The following is a 22,982-nucleotide window of genomic DNA, read 5'->3' on the forward strand; positions in this document are numbered from 1 at the left end:
ATGCATCAGTTTGAACATTGGCATTTCCAAGCCCTGCAGAATGTATTGTGTAGTGTTAGAAATGTACTCTCCTGCCATATCTCATCACTGAGAGCTTTTTTGACACTGAATAACTGCAGGCAGTCACATTCTTCATCCTCCTCGTGTGACTAAGTTTTTTTTTCCAAATATTGACCTGGGATTGTAATTTTTGTCTTGGAAACTTATTTTCCAAATGTAAACAATTTGCATGAAAAGCCTCAACAGTCTCTTTGCTAAAGTTGGTCTTAAACGACGCAAGCTCATCAATTTGGTTTAAATGCATATTAAAAAGCCTGGGAAATAAAAATGCATTAAAGGCAGGGAGTCAGGCTTTCAACTTACATTGACAATTATTGCTGTCCAGAGGTGGCCTCCTGTATTTACCTTGTAAGAAGCAGATCCAAACTTCAGAACATGCTAACTTTGATCATATGATCAACTTTAGAAATATTGTCCCTTCAACAAGACTTGGCCACTGAAATGAAAGACAGGTGAGAAATTGTGATATCTGCAGTAGGAGCTCATGAAGAAGCATGGGATAAGAGAAAACATGTTACAAGGTGTATCAGTGAGGCAAACAACTGAATGGAGGCCATGGTTCAGATTTTGTAACAACCTTAACCCAGCTCTTACTTAGTTTGATCATCTGCCAATAACGACATTTAGCAGGACTACCTGTAGATTCTAGCATTGCTCCAGCAGAAAGCTGGTTGGTTGAGAAATTGTTACATTAAAAATCAAGATGAACCTGGGCCAAAGAAATGTTCGAACGGGGGTGGGAGGGAGTTGGGTAAATAGAACAAGGAATTAAAAATGGGGGAAGAAATAAAATGTAAAATTCCCTGCCAGTCTTACACTGCCTTTTGAAATTACATTTATTAGTTCCATTCTTTGAATGCTGTTCTTGATCATTTTTTTGTTGATTGCTGTTAAAACTTGTGTTTTACCGTGCGATGTGCTTAAGTTTGTGCATAGAATCCTGTTACTTTTGAGACCGTCTTTTAAAAAGAAAACTTTTCTACTTCTCCCTTCTATGTGAAGCTTCTTTATTATCGAGGCCAGTCAATGTGTTAAGTTCGCTAAAGAGACTGAAAGAAGCGTCATTTCAACAACTTGGCTCAATTTTCATCCAACTAATTCCTTTTTTTTTGTCACCAAACAGCTATACTCAAATGTTTCATTACAAAATAAATTTATTTCCTGTACTGGTATATATGGTGTACATTTCCTTCGTTGAATTTCAGACACATATTCTCAGTCTCTCACTCTCAGTTAATGTTTTCCCGTGTTCATTTCATACAGTTTGCCCCTTTTCCCTGTTAAAGGACTAAACACGATGTATTGTCCTTCCTTATTGTTTTTTATTCTTTTATGGGATGCAGATGTCAGTGTTAATGCCAGCAATTGCTGCTCACCTCCAAGTTCCTTTGAGCAGAATAGTTTCCAAGCCCATTTCAAGTTCAACCGTATTGCTGAGGGTCTGGACTCATATAGGCCTGATCAAGGAAACGACAGCAGACTTCCTTCTCTAAAAGACATTAGTGGACAATAATTGATTATTGTTACCTTGAAAACAGAGACCAGCTTTATGTTCCAGATTTACTAAGTAATCTATTAAGAATCTAATGACGACCATGCATCTGTTGTCGATTGTCAGATAAACCCATCTGGTTCACTGATGTCCTTTAGGAAAGGAAACTGCATCCTTACCCTGGTCTGGCTTACATGTGACTCCAGACCCACAGCAATGTGGTTGACTCTGAACTACCCCCTAGACAATTAGGGATGAGCAAAAAATGCTGCCCAGCCAGCGACACCCTATTTCCTGTTAATGAATAAAAGAATTAATCAAATTTAAATTGGTGAGATTTTAACCCACGTCCCCAGGTCATTAACATGGCCACTAGGTCATTTGTTCAGTGACATAACATTGGGCAGTCTACATCCTGCAATCTGCTTAACTTTGGCAGCTGCTGAAACCTCATAGTAGCTGTTCATTAGGGACCGTTTGTCTTAAACTGGCTCCTCACAGCCCTAAAACCTCAGTCTTTCCCTCCTATCTCTGAGCATAATTTGCTCTCTATTCACTTCTTCTTTCCCGTTTATCTTTCTAAAGTCCCACACTACTAGACTAATCCTAAATTAGTCATAGAATGGAAACAGACTCTTCAGTCCATGCTGACCATAATCCCGCACTAAACTCAATCCACTTGTCTGCACTTGGTCCATATTCCTCCAAATATTTCTTAAACATGTACTTATCTAAAGGTCTTTTAAATTGTAACTGCGCCCACACCCACCATTTCCTCTGAGAGTTTATTCCACGTGAACCACTCTGTAAAGAACTGCCACTCACTTTTGAAAAATCTTTCTCATCTCACTTTAAAACTTCACCCCCTAGTCTTGAAATCCACCACCCTAGGAAAAAGACACCTTATCTATACCACTCATGATTTTATAAACCTTTATGAAGGTCACCACCCCCCCACCAACCTGTATGCTCCAGTGAAAAATGTCCCAGCCTACCCAGTCTGTCCATATAACTCAAGCCCTCCATCCCCAGCAACATCCTGGTCAGGTTTTTCTGAACCTGCTCCCGCTTAATAATATCTTTTCGATAACAGGGAGGCTAGAACTGCACACAGTACTCCAGAAGAGGCTTCACTTATATACTGTACAACCTCAACTCTTGTACTCAAGGGTCTGAGCATTGAAAGCAAACGTGCTGTCTTCTTAACCACCATGTGATGCAAACTTCAAAGAATTATGCACCTGAACTCCTCAGTCTCAGTTCTGCAACACGATCCAAGACCTCACTTTCAATTGTATGAGTCTCACCCTTGTTTGTTTCACCAATTTTATCCAAATTAAACTCCATCTGCCACTCAGCTCATTGACTCAATTGATCAAGATCTCTTTGTAATCTTAGATAACCTACCTCACTGCCCACTATACCAATTTTGGTATCATCCATATACTTACTAACCATGCCTTCTACAGTCTCATCTAAATCATTTACATAAATGACAAACAAGAGTGGACCCAGCACTGATCTGTGTGGAACACCACTGCTGACACATCCAAGCTAATATTTAACATTCAACCAGGCCACCTAAAACAGTTTAATCTATCATCATTAACTGTTCCTTGTAGGATCCTGTTACGTACAAATTTGTTGTTTTGTTCCCACATTACAGGACGGAACAATCTTTAAATAACACATTTTTGATGGTTGGGACGTGCTTTGAATCGTCTGAGGGACGTGAATGATACATCATCAATTCAAGCTTCTTCCTTCTCCTGTTTGAAATTCAGTCTTGCCGTAGCTGCAGACAGACACTGTTCCTATCATATACCACGTGCCAAATAACATTGTCTCTGTCACACATCATGGGCCGCGACACACTGTTCTGGACACATCCACACTGATTATTGCCAGAACCAATCAGAACTAGAATGGAAACTCAATGCTCATCCTTGAAAATGAGTGACATGTGTCTTGGAATTCAAATATATTTAAATTAAGATCCTTCTACTTAAATATGCATGACTGCTTCCAATCTTGAGACTGTTAACTGAAGTTTTATAAAGCTTTAATATGATCAGACTTGTGGCCCAGCTCATGGGCAAAGGTAAAGGCCAGACTAAGTCCGTTGTCTTCAGCAAACATACACTTGCATTTTGCACTGCATGCTCTAACAAGGTAGCCAAAACCCAACTTGGACATACCATGGGTGTTCAGAGATAATGGGAACTGCTGATGCTGGAGAATCCAAGATAACAAAGTGTGGGGCTGGATGAACACCGCAGACCAAGCAGCATCTCAGGAGCACAAAAGCTGATGTTTTGGGCCTAGACCCTTCATCAGATGAAGGGTCTAGACCCACACTACTAATACATAATTTGTCTTTAAGGGTTTTGTATAACACAGTAGAAATATAATCCCATTAATCCGAACACTCCCTTGAAAACACCCCTTAATAGTACCCAAAAGCACACCTTGTGCAGCTTTTGTACTCCTAAGATGCTGCTTGGCCTGCTCTATATCTTGGGTGTTCCTTTGTTATCACAAAATTAAAATCTTGGAATCAGCTTCACAAGGACAATTGGGGATAGGCAATGACAAACATTCCTTGAAAAAATTTTAAAAAACCAGGGCACAACAAATAAATAATGCACGACAAATCAAAAGAAACTTATTTATTAGAAACAGCAAGAGAATATGAGAGAGAGAGAGAACAATTACAAGTTCACAGAGTCCAGATAAACTTTCAAATAAAGTAAAGAACGAAAAGAGACTTTATCCTTTCCAACACTCCAAGGTATTGAGATATTCCAACCAGTCAGATAGCGAGGGCTTGGCCTGTGGAGGCTGAGGAAGAAACAAACAAAGTCAGTCATGAAGTCAGAGCAGGGAGAAAAATCAGTTCACAGAAGTACTGACAAATGCTCTGGCTCTGAGCAGGAGAAAGTGGGTGTTGGAGCTTTTTCAAAAACCTCTCCTGTGTTTCAGGTCCCGAGAGTGAGGATAGGCCTTAAGCACTGAGGACATTCTCCATTATTAAGTAGGAGGGCTGTTGAAAGAAGCACATCCAATCCCACCTAGTTGCCCAAACTACACAGTTGCAGCATTGGCAAGACACCGAGTGTCTTCATCATTCCCCTTCAGAGACATAGATGTCAGTGTTACCCCACACCCCTCTTTGCCTCACAAACAGCTAACGCATGGAGCAAGGACTGAACTGAACCTGGGATCTTCCTGCTCCAGTTTGACTCAATTTTGTACCAGCAAAGAATTTAACCTACACCATCATCAAACAGCATTTCCATGCTTTTGCTTAGTTATATCTCTGGGCTCCCTGTGAGACCTTAACTTGTCTAAAAGCGACTTTAAAGCTTGGATCAGGAAGGATTATCCAAGCACTAACTTGCGGCGACAGTGGCACTGCCATAAACACTTTCTTCTCACCAGCCCCACCTTGTTCATTCTTTCATTACCCAGAAAAAAATCTACACCTCAGGAAGGAGGGTTCTGGAGAACTAAAAAGAAATATTTTAATTCACAATATAGCTTGTAGAAATTATGCAATCCAGAACAAACAGTATTATAATCCCAGATGATATTACCATTGGACAAGTGAATCCCAGACTGAAATCCATCCTGGTAGATCATTTGTTTCGCTTTGCTAACAAAGTGGTCTCTCCCAAAACACAAGCACACAATGCCTTACATTTAATTTTAATAAAAGAAAAAGGAAGCAAAAGGGATGATGATAAAATAGAGTAGACCACACTATTAATACATAATTTGTCTTTAAGGATTTTGTATAACACAGTAGAAATATAATCCCATTAATCCGAACACTCCCTTGAAAACACCCCTTAATAGTACCCAAAAGCACACCTTGTACAGTACTCACACCAGAGAAAAATCTCTTTTCTCAACACCGCAATCAGCTTAAGTTAATGATGAATTCAACTTCATCAGAAATATCCAATAGCCCTTTCTTTCCTGGAGCTTTCATACACCTGATTTTAAATATACGCAGCTTCAAATAATTCGATCCAAAGGCTTCTGGTCTGGAACTATAATTAAACGCCTTACTCTAAGGTAATCCAGTTTTAAATGTCTCCCCTTGTGTGAAGTACTACTTTATACATCAATCTTCATCGCAGCACCTCTGTAGATCTTCCCCAAAACTGAATATGTTCGGAACATTTTACTCCGGAGTGTGGGTGTTGCTTTTTAAGCTTAAAAAGCGATTCCAGAATTTACTAACACAAACATTTACACAATTGCACAATTGTTTACCTTGCTCAATTGTAAATCCTCCTAAAGTAAAAACAATTAGCTCTGAAAACTACTGCCTCAAGACGTTGTAAAAGCATTCACTAAGGCTGCCGACAAGTTAGTCATTACACTCCCCAGACATACACAAACCCATATGTCACTAATTAAAAAATCGAAACAAACTAAATTACACTAAAAATATTTATAAATCACATACAACCTACATCATAGAATTCATAAAAAGATAACCTTCATTCATCTTAGAAAATTCATTGGTAGGAAAAGATAATGGGTGAAACACCCTCTTGAAACACTTGGTTTTGCCATCTCCACTCCTCTAACCATGTAACTCTCACCTCCCAGAGATGCAAAACAAACATTCCTCAAGGCCAATCAGGTTCTAGTGCAAGAAACAGCAGTGCTTTTGGCAAGAGGGAGATGTTCAATTTCTCAGGATTAGTTCTAGTGCAAGGGAGTGAGAATATTGGCTCACAAACAGACCATTAATGTTTACCAGAAGTTGAATTAGGTTGTACATCCTCACCTTAATTACTGTATCAATAGGTTTATTATTTTCTTGAATGGAGCTGAGCTTGACTTCGCCGTTGCCTGGGTAACCATACTCGACATACAATGTGCAAACAACATTTGAGGAACTGCCAGCAATCAACTGCAAGAACTTAAGCTTTCGTTCATCCTCCAGCCAATCGATGGCATACCTAGAAACAAACCAGAAACCTTTGCTAGGAATTCAGTGTTTAAGACAGAAATACTGCAAATTCATGAGTTAAAAGTAAACGTTAAAAATGAATTACTCTATTCCAACAGTTTAATTGGTAAAATCAGTCTGTATTAGGTGCTGCACTAGGGGGTCTCAATTCAATCTTCAGTGTGTCCCATTAGAAGCATACAGAACAGAAAGAGGCCATTTGACCCATCATGCCTGTTCTCGTTCTTTGAAAGAGCTATCCAATTAGCACCAACCCCAGCTTGAGATCTTTCCCCATAACCCTGTATATATCTGGAAAGTTAAAAGAGATAGTATAAATTGAGGACAGGGTTAATGGGAAGGATAGTAAAACAAACATTTTCACTCTTGCCATGATACATTAGGATTGCTGGAGCTCCCAGTGTCCTGCTCAAACTCAAGCAACATCAGCAAAACAGGTGCCTTTATCACCTTCACTGTTTGAGAGAGTTTGCTCCAGGAAAACTGGCTGCCGTGTTTGCTGTATCATAACAGCAAGTACAGGTACCTGGATGTAATCAGTTTTGGGACACTGAGATTGTGAAAGGTACTTCACAAATGCAAGTTCATTAATTTTAGCTGGGATCAGGTTCCACTATTTTAATTATATAAGTAAAATTCCACAGACACTGGAAATTTGAAAAAAAAAGCAGAAAATACTCATCAGACATGGAAGCATCTGTAGAGAGAGTAAACAAAGTTAACATTTCACAACGTGGTCTTTCTTTAGCATCATTCTGAAGGGAAGGTGACAACAGGATATTTTCTAGCATTCTTCCAGACCCAGTGGAATGTGGATGACTCTTGAATGTCAGAAATGGCCTGGAAAGCCATTTAGTTCAGAGCAGTTAGAGATGGACAACGACTGCTGTCCTTACCAGCAACACTGACATCCTACAAAACCAAGAATAAAGAATTCACACTAAACATTTGGGGAATAATGAGGAATTGGCAGAGAGAGGCAGAAAGCTGGGACACAAAATACCAATCAAGGAAAGATGCGGAAATTAGGAAGTGCACAGATCTTCAAAAGTAGTGGATGGAGACGCAAGAGTAACAGTTAAAAAGGGAATTGAGTAAACACTTGAGGAAAAAAAATCGCCACTGTTATGGGAAAACAGCAGATGGATCAGGAATAATCCAACAGCTCTATCAAACATTAATCAGTTCATGACCTATTGATTTTTTTAAAACAGGATTCAAACTCACCTGTTCTGCAGGTGTTGGATTTCACCCCAAAGTTCGGCTTGGCTCATGTAACGTTTCCAGATTTCAGCTGTAAGGTTTGGTAGGTCGTCAGCGTCCATTTCAGACAGGTCCAGGAAGGCACAGTTAGACTGGGAGAAATGAAATGGAAAGTGCTGCTTATGGAGATTAAAATAAAGTGTATTTTCCTGATCATAAACAGAAATTTACTGAGTTTATAAATAACAAGATATCTTCAAAATATAAAGAGCAGACAAGGACATATCCCCTGACGGTTGAGTAAAAACCTATTTAAAGGGCTGAGGATCAACATGAGGAAGAATTTACTCACTCCAAGAGGGGTGAATCTTTGGTATTCTCTACCTCTAAGGGTTTTATAGAAAACTATAAATTCCTGTAATTACTGAGCTTCCTCAGGGCAGGAATTTATAGTTTTCTGGAAACTATTGACATCAAGGGATATGGAGTTGGAGCAGGAAAATGGCATCAAGAGAAATAATGAGCCCTGGTCTAATTGGATGGTGGAGCAGGTTCAACAGGTTGAATGGCCAACTCCTGTTGCTATATTGCTAACTATTTATTTGAAGTTATTGCATCAAATGCTCACTTGATAAACACAAGGTCTAACTGCATTATATAGAATAGGAAGGATCTGATCTGTAAGATAGTTACTGATAGAGTCATAGAGATGTATAGCATGGAAATAGACCCTTTGGTCCAACTCACCCATGCCAGCCAGATATCCTAAATTATTCTAACCCCATTTGCCAGCATTTGGCCCATCTCTCTTTAAACCTTCCTATTCATGTACCTATCCAGGTGCCTTTTAAATGTTGTAATTGTACCAGCCTTCACCACTTCCTCTGGCAGCTCATTCTGTACACACACCACCCTCTGTGTGAAAAAGTTGCCCTTAGGTCTCTTTTACAGCTTTCCTTAAACGTATGCCCTCGAATTTGGGATTCCCACAGCCTGGGAAAAGACCTTGGCTATTCAGTCTATCCAGTCCCTTCACGATCTTGTAAACTTCTATGAAGTCCCCCTCAGCCTATGATGCTCCACAGAAAATATCCCCAGACTGTTCAGCCTCTCCCTGTGGCTCAAACCCTTCGAACCCAGCAACATCCTTGTAAATCTCTTCCATACCTTTTCAAATTTAAAAACACAGGCCAAATGATGGTGCAAGCCAACCTGTTTTGTAATTGGAGTGAGGGACTGCTCTGGCTCTGATTGATATTTTACTGAACCTTTCTAACAGATAGAGGAAAATGCTTTCTTTGGGGACTGGATTAGGAAACAAACATCAAAGATTTAAAGTCATTGCAGGGCTTTCTGCCAGAGAGTGGTTAGGATCAGGGAGGTTCTACATGAAACTTGCTGAAAGCTTCCGTAAGTTATTTCACAAAGGAGTTGGTTTGCCAGAGGTATTTGAGGATGAGGAACTTGCAGGTGACGGGCAAATGGGATGTGGAAATAAATACACCTTTAATTCCATTAACTTATGGGATGTGGGAGTTGCTGGCTAAGCCAGCTTCCAGTGACCATCCCTCACTGCCATTGAGATGGTGGCAATAAGTTGTTCTTTCCAGAAAGAACCAGAAGCACTATAAGCTGAATTGCCCCTTTCTGTGCTGCAAATGTCGCCTTTTGTACAGGTCAATCTCTCCCTCAGGTAGAAAAGGCTTGTCTGGCGTGGGCCTGTGCACTAGGCTGACTCAGAAAGGGGACAGGAGGAGCACCTGTCCAGATCACAAAATCAGTCAGATCCACATTATGTAATCAAATTCCAAAGGGGTTCAGAGAGGGATAGAAGTGAAACGAAAGGTTGCAACGGAGGAAATAAAACCCACATTCTCAGTCCTCGGCACCAGTGACAGCACCAGATGAGAGAGCTGAGTGAAGCAGAAGGTTTGGAAATGTAAACTGGACCTGACCACATCCCGTCCCTTCCTCATCCCTGTCCAAGTCCTCACGGAAGTTTAAGAAGGTGGCACACTGAAAGTTAGTTTAACAATACGGGGAGAAAAGAGCCAAAGCAATGAATAATCTGCTCACCTCGAGTTTAACTCTCCTGTCAGTAGTCCAGGTTACCGTCAGTACAAGAGGAGTGAGTTGCGTCTTTAGAATCAGCGCTTGAGGATCAAACTGCAGTGTTATTTGGTTTTCAGTGACTGAAAGGAGTTTCATACCAGACTGGTTCCTGACAGTCTCATAGAACTGTGACAGCTTGTGAAAATCACAGGGGCACACACTTGAAAATTAAAGACAAAGAAATAGCAGGATGAGTTGTGAGAAAAATAGTTACAGCCAAATGGACTGAAATTCTCAATCTCAGTTGGATCTACTGGATCATGAATTTGAAGTATCGAGATGTGTTCATCCAGCTCCACACCTTGTTATGTTGAAACCTCCTCGACTCTGTATTGTTAATTCCATCTCACTGAATTAATGGTAATGCACTGACACCTCAGGTGTAACTCAACTATATCCAGAACCAGTTAGAGATGGTGTTACAATAGAGCATCAGCCATAATCAGAGGAGCAGGCTCAAAGGGCTGAACAGTGTACTTCTGCTCTCTGTGTTTCTACGTATACATTAGCATCACCAATTCTGATCAGAATGTGAAAATATCCTACCAGTCACACTTACAACTCCTACTGCTGTAAGTGACTAAGATTGATGTTAAGGGTATAATTTATGAAATTAAGCTCCATTCACTGCATTTTGTTGGAGAAGTGACTTTGCTTTTAATTATTTTAATTTTGGCAATGATTCCTACTTGCCATATTTTATAGAAACTCAAATCAAAGAGTTTGTTTTGCTGTGAATCAGAATACCATCTGCAAATTGTGCTTAATGCCCAATCTCCAGTTTACCGGGAACCCACAGACACATTAAAACTCACTTTGCAGAAGTATGTCAGTGTCAGAAACTACCTCACTGCTCGGATTCTCTAGAAACCCATTAGCACTTGCTGCATGAGATACAGCTCCCACAGAAATAGTACTTGTGCCATAACCAATTACATCAGCATCAATCAGAGACCCTGCATTTATACAACACAGTTCACAAGAATCACTTTTTGAAATGTGGTCACTACTACATTGTAGGAAATGGAGCTGTCAATTTGCATGCAGCAAGCTCTCACAAACAGCAACGTGACAATGACCAGACAATTTGTATTTTTGGGGATCACGATTAAGGGATAATTATTGGCTGAGGAAACAGATTTGACACCCTGCTCCTCCTTGAAATAGCATCATGGGACCTTTCGTATCAACCTGAAGAGACAGACGGGGCCTCAGTTCAACCTCTCATCTGAAACACGGCATTGCCGACATTGCAGCACTCAACCAAGTCTGCACTAGAGTGTCAGCCATAATTTTGTGCTAAATCACTAAAGTAGGAATAGCATAACTAGTATTACTCACCCATCACTACGAGTGCCTTCCTTAGTCAAGAGTCGAATTGCTTGTTCTGCCTGCTGTATCAAAATGTGAGTCCTGCTTATGCACAAAGAACACTCCTCGATTGCCTGTTCAATTTTATTCTTCTCTTCTGCCAAAGTAAGTTTTCGTTCCTGGACAGAAAATAAAAAGATATAACCAGACTGAGGATTGGCAGCAATGTCACTTGTTACAACTACAGGGACCGGAGCTTGAATGCCATTTTGACTCCACAATTTGTTATAACTTCCAGCAACTCTCAGCAGAACTGACAGAGAGTGAGACAAAGGCTTGGAGCACGTGCCTAACAGTTGCAGTTAACGGACGAATAATCCTGAGGCTGAGTTCAAATCTCATCAGAAAGCAAACTAAATTCAGTAAATTTCATCATTTCTGCACTGACACCAAGTAATTTTGGAAAAAAATATACCAGAGTATTCTAATCACTCAAATGCTTTCTAGGGAATTCTCAAATTCTGACTGCTGCTAATTTTATAAAAACATACCTCCTGAAGTTGCAATTTCTTCTGCTGAAGAGCCTCTTCCAACTGCAGTTTCTGTTTCAGGGAAGATAAAGAAAATGAATTAGTAATCTCAACTGACTTGCTCAGGTCACACAATACACAACACATTGTTACATAACAGTGATAGACAGTGGAACCAAATAAGCCTTTCTACCTCTATATTCAGAACACCGTAAAGTTAAAACTTTCAAAGGCTGTCAAAAGTGGCCCCAATGGTTCCCAACTACATTTTTTTGAAAAATGAATCTCAGACTTTGCAAATTAATCAAGTCTCTACACTGGGTCAATAGTTTAAGCAAAAGGCTTAGCAATTTATTAACAATACAGTAACTTCAGCAGAGCAAAAACTAAACAAAATAATCGAACTGATCTATGCTATAAACCGAACAGCCTGTGCTTTCAGTCCCATTCACAGTGAAGACAGATGAACACAGTGAAAGGATAAATCAAAGGAGATAATAGAACTGGCCAGACTACCCAAGTGGCTTTCATGATGCGTTATTTCACAGCATAGACGTTCGTTTCTTGGCTGATTTTCTGAAGATGTCAATCAGGGTCACCTTATTGCTCAGGCAGTAATATACATACATAACTTAAATTTTCTTATCTCTGGGCTTCCAAGTGCTGGTCATGGGAGGTTAGGCAGGGCCGTTTCAAATCTTCACGCTGTAGTATCAGTCGTTTTTTAATTAAATTACAGAAAACACAAACCAAAACCTAATTCCAACTCTCACTACTGCCTGACAGATTGACTGCCTCTCCCATGAGGTCCCAGTTAGTTTTCAGCATTTGCCATCTGCTTGAGCATAAGATCTCTTCCAAACTTGCTGGAACCAATTCTCAGGTACTGATCTGGTAAATTACAAACTTTTGCTATCTGTTTAAACATAACGCCCGTCTCCAGTGACAAAGTGCCTGCAGAATCTTTTTAATCATCTGAATTTTAATCATCTGGGTTGCATCTGAACTGGAAGGGGACCAATGTCCTGGGTGGAAGGTTTGCTCGAGTAGTTTGAGAGGGTTTAAACAGGTATGGCAGGGGGGTGGGAACCTAAGCTGTATACCGGAGGTGAGAGTTGATGCAGGTGAGGCAGTAGCAAGAGGTAGACCAGCTAGTGGGAAGGATTTTCCTGGGAAGGAACCAAGGGATCAGTTAAAGTGTGTTTGCTTTAACACAAGGAGTATCAGGAATAAAAGTGATGAACTTAGAGCATGGATCAGTACCTGGTGCTATGATGTTGTGGCCATAACAGAGACATGGGTTTCCCAGGGGCAGGAACGGTTGCTGGATGTTCCAGGGTTTAGAACATTTAAAAAGAATAGGGAGGGGGGGAAAAAGAGGAGGGGGTGTAGCACTACTAATCAGAGAGGGTATCACAGCTACAGAAGCTTCCATTGTCGAGGAAGATCTGCCTACCGAGTCAGTGTGGGTGGAAATTAGGAACAGCAAGGGAGCAGTCACCTCGTTAGGGGTTTACTACAGGCCCCCCAATAGCAGCAGGGAGATTGAAGAAAGCATAGGTCAGCAGATTTTGGAAAGTGTGGACGTAGTAGGGTTGTTGTAATGGGTGACTTTAACTTTCCCAATATTGATTGGAACCTCCTTCAAGCAGAAGATTTGAATGGAGCTGTTTTTGTAAGGTGTGTTCAGGAGGGTTTCCTAACTCAGTACGTTGACAGGCCGACGAAGGGAGAGGCCATTCTAGACTTGGTGCTCGGAAACGAGCCGGGGCAGGTATCAGATCTTCTGGTGGGAGAGCATTTTGGTGATAGTGACCATAACTGCCTCACATTCTACATAGCTATGGAGAAGGAGAGGATTAGGCAAAATGGGAGGATATTTAATTGGGGAAGAGGAAACTATGACGCGATTAGACATGAGTTAGGAAGTATGGACTGGGAGCAATTGTTCCATGGTAAGGGCACTATAGACATGTGGAGACTGTTTAAGGAACAGTTGTTGCGAGTGATGAGTAAATATGTCCCTCTGAGACAGGCAAGAAGGGGTAAGATAAAGGAACCTTGGATGACGAGAGCGGTGGAGCTTCTTGTGAAAAGGAAGAAGGTAGCTTACATAAGCTGGAGGAAGCTAGGGTCAAGTTCAGCTAGAGAGGATTACACGCAGGCAAGGAAGGAGCTCAAAAATGGTCTGAGGAGAGCCAGGAGGGGGCACGAGAAAGGCTTGGCAGAACGAATTAGGGAAAACACAAAGGCATTTTACACTTATGTGAGGAATAAGAGAATGGTCAAAGAAAGAGTAGGGCCGATCAGGGATAGCATAGGGAACTTGTGTGTGGAGTCTGAGGAGATAGGGGAAGCCCTAAATGAGTTTTTTGCTTCTGTCTTTACGAAAGAAACAAACTTTGTAGTGAATGAAACCTTTGAAGAGCAGGTGTGCATGCTGGAATGGATAGAGATAGAGGAAGCTGACGTGCTGAAAGTTTTGACAAACATTAAGATTGACAAGTCGCCAGGCCGGACCAGATTTGTCCTCGGCTGCTTTGGGAAGCGAGAAATGCAATTGCTTCGCCACTTGCGAGGTTCTTTGCATCCTCGCTCTCCACTGGAGTCGTACTTGAGGACTGGAGAGAGGCAAATGTAATTCCTCTCTTCAAGAAAGGAAATAGGGAAATCCCCGGCAATTACAGACCAGTAAGTCTCACGTCTGTCGTCTGCAAGGTGTCAGAAAGGATTCTGAGGGATAGGATTTATGACCATCTGGAAGAGCATGGCTACATCAAACGCAGTCAACACAGCTTTGAGGGGGGCAGGTCATGCCTCACAAACCTTATCAAGTTCTTTGAGGATGTGACTAGAAAAGTCGAGCTGCGGATGTGGTGTATATGGACTTCAGTAAGGCATTTGATAAGGTTCCCCATGGTAGGCTCATTCAGAAGGTCAGGAGGAATGGGATACAGGGGAACTTAGCTGTCTGGATACAGAATTGACTGGCCAACAGAAGATAGCGAGTGGTAGTAGAAGGAAAATATTCTGCCTAGAAGTCAGTGGTGAGTGGTGTTCCAAAGGGCTCTGTCCTTGGGCCTCTACTGTTTGTAATTTTTATTAATGACTTGGATGAGGGGATTGAAGGATGGGTCAGCAAGTTTGCAGACGACACAAAGGTTGAAGGTGTCGTTGACAGTATAGAGGGCTGTTGTAGGCTGCAGCGGGACATTGACAGGATGCAGAGATGGGCTGAGAGGTGGCAGACGGAGTTCAACCTGGATAAATGCGAGGTGATGCATTTTGGTAGGTCAAATTTGAAAGCTGAGTACAGGATTAAGAATAGGATTCTTGGCAGTGTGGAGGAACAGAGGGATCTTGGTGTGCAGATACATAGATCCCTTAACATGGCCACCCAAGTGGACAGGGTTGTTAAGAAAGCATATGGTGTTTTGGCTTTCATTAACAGGTGGATTGAGTTTAAGAGTCGTGAGATCTTGTTGCAGCTCTATAAAACTTTGGTTAGACCGCACTTGGAATACTGCGTCCAGTTCTGGGCACCCTATTATAGGAAAGATGTGGATGCTTTGGAGAGGGTTCAGAGGAGGTTTACCAGGATGCTGCCTGGACTGGAGGGCTTATCTTATGAAGAGAGGTTGACTGAGGTCGGACTTTTTTCATTGGAGAAGAGGAGGAGGAGGGGACCTAATTGAGGTATACAAGATAATGAGAGGCATAGATAGAGTTGATAGCCAGAGACTATTTCCCAGGGCAGGAATGGCTAACACGAGGGGTCATAGTTTTAAGCTGGTTGGAGGAAAGTATAGAGGGGATGTCAGAGGCGGGTTCTTTACACAGAGAGTTGAGAGAGCATGGAATGCGTTGCCAGCAGCAGTTGTGGAAGCAAGGTCATTGGGGTCATTTAAGAGACTGCTGGACATGCATATGGTCACAGAAATTTGAGGGTGCATACATGAGAATCAATGGTCGGCACAACATTGTGGGCTGAAGGGCCTGTTCTGTGCTGTACTGTTCTATGTTCTAATCAGGAACCAGCCTGCAATTAATTTTCAGGCCTGGCCACACAAATAAGCAAAAACTTGCTTGCTCAGTTTTCTTATTAAAACGAGCTGTCATCCACAGTCCAAATGTCATGTTTAGCTCACAGTTCCCAGTTGCAAATCAAAATTAATAAAAGAGTAAAAGTAATGAAAAATCAGTGAGGGGTTTAACGTTTAGGCATATGAAGGTTTTCTCACATGCAGCATCAGTGATGTGATCAGGATGTGAGCTTATGCTTTTGAGAGTCTGATTTCAAACTGCAAACAGACACGTTCCCACTGGAAGGTCACTCCAGCACTGGCTGACCTGCACTGCCCTGTGGACCTGAAACTCCAGAACTGACTCCCTAAAACTCTTCAGTCACCTGTCCAAATGTCTCCTTGTGCAGCTCAAAGTCAAGTTATATCTGACAATGCTCCTGTGAAGTGGCTACTTTAAAATATACTTATAGAGAATCCCAATAATGAAGGTAGTTCCTTACACTGGCATATTCTGCAAAGTGAGTATCGAAGTGTCACACGGTAGCTTGGAGGCAGGGCAGGACATCCAGCACAATTTCCAAGACAATCCTACGTAACAATACAAGTTGTGGCGATACCTTAAGAACAGCTATCCTGACACAATCACTCCATGACTTCAGGATGTTTCAAAATATTTTACAGCTAATGAAGCAATTTTGAAATGCAGCCACGTCACAGAGTAGAAAAAACGGGCAGCCACTTTGAGCATAGCAAGATCCCAGAAATTGCAATGCAATCATGATCGAAATTTCTTTTAGAAAAGTGACATTGCTCGAATATTTAATATTAGAGGAGATACCAGGGAAAACTCCCCATTTTTCTACAAAATAGCTCCACGGGTCTACCTATATATGTTTACCTAGGAAGGTCGACAGGGCTTCGCTCTGACATTTAATTTGAACAAGGTCTGATGGTGCAGCATTCCTATCAGTGCGAATCCAGCTCCTGGGAGAGTCAGCCTAGATTCAGTGCTCGACTTTCTGGAATGTCTTCTGACTCATCAATTACCCACAGCTGTAAACAATCTCAGATTACCTTTACTTCATACAACTGAACAGCTTCTCTTAGAGCTTGCTGCTTTGTCTCCAGTGCCTGGAATTTCCACAAGATGGTCGAGATGTTTTGTAGCTCTTCATCCTGCACTCGACATTCTGCTTTCAAGCTCTTCCACTTTTGCCTCGTTTCATTCAGTTTTTTTTCTGTTTAAAGAAACAAACTCACAAATATAAATATTTCAGCTTCCACTTACTCACTATCCCAACTATCAGGCACATTCAATGTAGCAAATATTCTTTTGATAATCTGTGCAGCCGCTCATCCAATAACTAACACTTAAGGCAGTAAAATCCTCACAGCAGCATTACCACACAAGATATTGGACAAGGTGATTAACAGCTTGGTTTCGAGCAGCATCTCATAGGAGCAGTGAGAGGCAGAGGTTTGAGGAGGGAATTCCAGAACTTACGGCTCAGGCAGCTGACAGCACAGCCTACAAAGGCAAAAAGAAATCAGGGAACTCAAAAGTCTGTCGGAAATTGGGGTCCCTTTAAAACAGGATTTTCTTAGCAGGTATAGTGTAGTGTGAGATTTTATTTAATAGTTATTACAGCAGTAACTAACTTTCCAAACTTCTACCATCTGAAAGGAAATGAAAAGATGACAAGAATCACTGGGGTCATGGTGTAGCATTGAACTAGTGCCATACCTACCCTATGATCAATGTATTGTTTTGAAAAATAAAAGGTGTCTGTTCTCAGAAACAATGGGGAACTAATGCTCAGATGAAGGAGAGCAAGGGGGCAATAGTCATCCTGGTTCTGGATGACTAGCCCAGTGATGTTATCAAGGGATCTGAATACAAAGAAGAGAATTTTACTTAAGTGAGGGGAGAAAATTCTCTTTTTTGGCCATAGGTCCTCACCAAACACACATACAACTTATATCAACTTGTCCCCTCAAGCAATGAGCTTTCAGAAAACGTGTGCTCCACAAAATCTCCAGCAGAACTACATTTCAGTGCCAGAAGGTGGCATCAGTACGGTTTTAACTGGTCAGCCTTTCCCTGGCCATTCCCAATCCCTGGTACAATTGGCAACTCACGGACATCCTGCTGGACACTTTCTTTAATTTCCTTGACACCATTATTTTTCACCATGTCTAAGAACAAAGCACAGGTTTTCAGTTGTCGAAACATCATTTTCTGGTTCCTCCGGAAACCCTGAAACAATAAGCAAGGTTCCTACACTGTAAATACAACCTCTAACAAATCTATTGAGAGTAAATGTAGCATGAAGAACCTCATTTGGTAGAGTAGCTTTACAGCTAATGACATGCCTCCCGACAAAGATCTCAAAATGTTTCAAATATAATAAACAACTGCAATAAATGATTGCAAGTGGTTAAATATCATAGTCATTTTCACAAGGTAAGCTTTCAAAAACTACAATGACATGATGAGTCAATAAATGAAAATTTCTCTGGCACTGGTTAGGGAAAAATGTTGTCCCAGAGTCTGGATAAATTCAAGGCTCTTCTTGAAATACTGCCAAGGATCTTGACGCTCATCTGTAAACCTGAAGTGATCCAAATCTCTGCTGCTATGTACTGACCTACTATTCACCCAACACCCATTGTGCTTGCTCAGCAACACTGACTCCTGGTTAAACATCTTGAGTTTAAAATTCTCATCCTTGTTTCCCATTTCCTTAATGTTACACTTCTTCCTCTCTCTGTAAACCCCAAAAAAGCCTCTGGAATATCCGCACTTTCCAATTCTTCCTGGTGGAAGATTATCACTCTCTACCACCGATAGAGATGTCTTCAGCTGATTTGGCTCTATGCACTGCGACTCCCTCAATAAACCTTTCTTCTTTGACCAAGTTTTGTTTTGTCACCTTTCCTGATATATTCTTAAGTGGTTTGTCTTTTTATGCTAGTCTTATTTCCTACTCTCCTTTCAACCTGACTTTTGGACTTTGTATTCACACAAATTCAAACGAAAGAGCACAATTAACTTGCAACACTCACAATCGCATGCTGAACAACTGCAGCACCTTCCTCTGATAAAGATTCATTATCTTCATGGATTCTCCTTACAGCCTCTGCTTCCTTGAGGAGACTGCAATTGAAGAAAAAGTAAGCAAAGTTATTTTCCCCACCAGAGACTACACAACTTCATACAGTACAACTATAAACTTTCGACAGACTTGCTTTAGAAGACATTCCTCACAAATCCTAACCAGGAGAAACAGCAACGGTACCTTACCAGCCAACTATGACTGACAGGAATGTGCAAAATGGTCAAGTGATTCACTTTGAAACAGTTGTCATTTTCTACTTCCACGCTCACACCTCTCTATTAAATTCATTTTGATTAGCTTCTAAAGTGCCTCAAATTTCAATTATTGCCCTCAATAAGTTGTCAGTCTCTTGTCTGATAAACACCTCCGTGAAGCAGACTAGGCCAATTTGCTAACTTAAATACAACAAAGACTATGTCTCTGATGGTAGCATAAGTGCCCAAGTCAAAAGGTTATGACTTTAAGCTCTACTTTAGGGGCTTGTGCACAGATCTATGCTGAAATTGCACAGTAGTATGACGAAGCATTGCACCACTGAAGGGACCATTTAATTCAGGCTATGCTGTCGAGCTCAGTGGGTGTAAAGAATGCCACACCATTATTCTGAAGTGCAGCAAGATTGTCCTGGGCAATATTTATCCTTCAGTCAAAATCATTAAATGTTTTTCTCTCTTTCTGAGTTCCATCTTCAGCTACCATTTACTCCTACCCATCCCGGTTTTAGTATATATGTCAACCATTTTCTACTTACAATCAGTCCTGAATAAAGGTTACTGAAGCTAAAACATTAATTCTGCTTTCTTTCCTCAAATACTGCCAGACCTGCTAAGTTTTCACACACTTTGTTTTTCTTTTATCATTAAATGCAAATATCTGATTATTTTCTGACTGCCATTTGAGAAAGCTTCTGTGGGTAAATGCTTTGAAAGATAAATTTGTCTTTATTCATTCAAGTGCTTTTGTTGTTGCCTTAATTAGTTCTTATTACCCATCCCTAATTGCTCAAGAGGCAGTGGGGAGCTGCCTTCTTGAAAAGTTGCAACAAATTGTGAAGATGCTCTTACAGTGCTGTAAGGGAGAGAACTCTTAGGTTTTTGACCCAGTAATGATAAAGGAACAAAGTCAGAGGTCACACAACACCAGATTATAGTCCAACAGGTTTATTTGAAACCATACGTTTTCGGTGACAATACTGCAGCTTTCCGAAAGCTTGTGGTTTCAAATAAACCTGTTGAACTATAACCTGGTATCATGTGACTTCTGCCTTTGTCCACCCCAGAACAATACTGTCACCTCCACAATAAAGGAACAGCGAAGTGTTTCCAAGTCAGCACAGTGCATCCTTCAGAAGGGAGGTGGTAGTGTTCCCATGTGTCTGCTGCATTTGTCCTGTGTCAATCAATGTTTGGAAGGACCTTTGTACAAGTTATTGAAGTGCATCAAGCGGATAATATACGTTGCTGCTACTGTCTGCCAGTAATGGAGAGAATAAGTATTTGAGGTGGTGAATCGGGTGCTGATGTACAAGTAAAGACTTCTGTTGTTGTCCTGGGATATCTAGGAGTTCACCCGCACATCCGTCAACTTGGTCTACTGCATCCGCTACACCAGACGTGGCCTCCTCTACATCGGTGAGACCATGCAAAGACTTGGAGACTGTTTTGTAGAGCATCTGTGCTCAGTACGCAACAAACTAGAACACCTTCCAGTCACAAACCACTTTAACTCCTGCTCCCATTCCCACTCCTTGGGTGATGTGTCCATCCTGGGCCACCTCCAGTGTCACAATTACACCCCTCGCAAACTGGAGGAGGAGCACCTCATATTCCCAAGGTTGAATGTGAGTTGCACCTCCTCCAGTTTGAGTGTGGTGTAAGCCCAATGGCCTAAACGTGGAATTTAAAATCTCTCCACCCCCAGCCTCATCCCACCCACCCATCCCCATCTCCTTGACCTGATTACAGCCTATCAGTCTTCTCTCCCAACTCATTTAGCAATCCCCAGATGCACTCAATTCACCATTTCACCTACCTTCTCCAGCCACTCCCCTCCTCTATTTATTTGAGCTCCCTTCACCCTCCCTATTTCTGAAGGAGGGTCTCAACCCGAGACATCAGCTTTCCTGCTCCTCTGACGTTGCCTGGCCTGCTGTGTTCCTCCAGTTCCACTCTTTGTTATCAGCTGAGCTTAACACTTTTTTCAAATAGTGAAGCACACTGCCAAGCAAATTACAACATGCTCTGCCAAATTCAATCCTGATCTATTTGAAAGGTGGGGGGGGGGGGGAAGAAGCAGACTGCAAGGGTCAAACAGGTCAAAATAGAAGTATTTTCTGAAAGACTACATTGATTTCCATTCACAAGGAAACAACACCAGAAGTCAGCTTTGAAGTGGGCAAAGAATCTAAAACAGTCATTTTCTTCTCCTTTCAAACAGAAGAAATTGTCAAATTAGAAGTTTGTGTGCACAGCCCAGATAAATCACAGAAGCTAACCTTCCATCCATGAACTCCACTTACATAGCACATCGCTGTGGAAAGGCTGCCAGCATCATCGATGACCCACCCCACCCTGGTAATACTCTCCTACAAGATCTTCAGTCAGGCAGAAGATACAGAAGCTTTTCAGAGTGCTGCTTCATCCCAGCTGTTATTGGACTGATGAACACACTCTCCAGCCTCAAATAATGCTGATCTTACTAACGTTAGTCTTGCCTAGCAAACATCCTGTGTGATGTAACCTGTACGCATCTGCCAGAGATAATGAGAACTGCAGATGCTGGCGAATCCGAGATAACAAAGTGTGGGGCTGGATGAACACAGCAGGCCATTCTGATGAAGGGTCTAGGCCTGAAACGTCAGCTTTTGTGCTCCTGAGATGCTGCTTGGCCTGCTGTGTTCATCCAGCTACACACTTTGTTATCTCGCGTCCGTCAGAGTCTTTTATTTTCACCCTGTGATCTGTATGTTCTCGCTTACTGTGATCTGCCTGCACTGCACATAAACAAAGCCCTTCACTGTACTTCGGCACACGCGACAATAAGTAAATAAATCAAAGAGAAACAGTTAATAAAACGTGAGGCTGGATGAACACAACAGGCCAAGCAGCATCTCAGGAGCACAAAAGCTGACGTTTCGGGCCTAGACCCTTCATCAGAGGAACAGTTCACCGGGCCCTGAGGGCAGGACCTAGCAGGCGGGGCTGGGAACACAGAGCGACATGCCTGAGCGCCCACACCGATACATTATGGATACAATATGGATACAATGTTACACAGTAACAGAGGCAGGTATCCAAGCGGGAAGCTACCGCGGGCTGTGCCTCTCTCGCCAAAGGGGAGGCTGCGGGCCGCACTTACTCTCTAGCTTTCGCCACCAACGTCTCACCAGCAACCCGCTCGGCCATTTCAAACCGTAACACCACACCAACCCCTCCTACTATTGGCTGTCACCGGGCACGGCGTCATCTTAAAGGCGCGGTTAAGGCCCGGGCTCTTAAAGGCTCGCAGCAAGAACTCGGCCAAGTTAAAATAAAACAACAAAAGCAAATAGTCCCCGTTTCATAGTGCACTTTCCATCTCAGCAAGACTCGAAGCATACTGTTCGTCACTGCCTTAAATAGTTCAATAAATTCAGAAATTTTCACCAGAGCAGGACATCAGCCCTGTGCCATAGACTGGAAAGGAGCCCTTCAGCCCATCATGTCCGTACTGATCATCAAGCACTTGACCCACACCCAGGTGACATTTCAAGTATTCATTTAAATAATTTGTAAACGTTGAGGGTCCCTGATCCTACTGCTGTTTCAGGGAATTCGTATTTCCTTTGAATTTGGTGGCACGGTGTCTCAGTGGCTGGCACTTCCACATCATAGTGTCAGGGACCTGGGTTCAAGCGAGGGCTCAGGCAACTATCTGTGTGGAGTTTGTATGTTCTCCCTGTATCTGCATGGGGTTCCTCTGGGTGCACCTGTTTCCGTCCACAGTCCAAAGATGTGCAGGTTTGCTGTATCGGCTGTGCTAAATTACCCCTGGTGTCCAGGAGAGTGCAGTCTAGGTGGATTAACCTTGGGAAATGCAAGGTTACATATTATTTATGTACTTTATCTAAATGTCTTTCAAACATTGTACAGTAACTGTACC

General features: G+C 41.9%; 1 protein-coding gene across 1 annotated transcript; it reads right to left on the reverse strand.

Moving 5' to 3' along the window:
* Positions 1-4,206: 4,206 nt before the first annotated feature.
* On the reverse strand, positions 4,207-22,282 carry si:dkey-225f5.4 (uncharacterized). Its single transcript, XM_048560681.1, has 10 exons — positions 22,200-22,282; positions 18,790-18,880; positions 17,863-17,980; positions 16,798-16,961; positions 11,720-11,770; positions 11,199-11,347; positions 9,822-10,017; positions 7,770-7,897; positions 6,357-6,531; positions 4,207-4,393 (listed from the first exon to the last, which is right to left on the reverse strand). The coding sequence occupies exons 1-10, from the start codon at positions 22,244-22,246 to the stop codon at positions 4,322-4,324; spliced, it is 1,191 nt and encodes a 396-aa protein (XP_048416638.1). The 5' UTR covers positions 22,247-22,282; the 3' UTR covers positions 4,207-4,321.
* Positions 22,283-22,982: the final 700 nt, after the last annotated feature.

Source organism: Stegostoma tigrinum, chromosome 31, assembly GCF_030684315.1.
Source record: "Stegostoma tigrinum isolate sSteTig4 chromosome 31, sSteTig4.hap1, whole genome shotgun sequence".
NCBI lineage: Eukaryota > Metazoa > Chordata > Chondrichthyes > Orectolobiformes > Stegostomatidae > Stegostoma > Stegostoma tigrinum.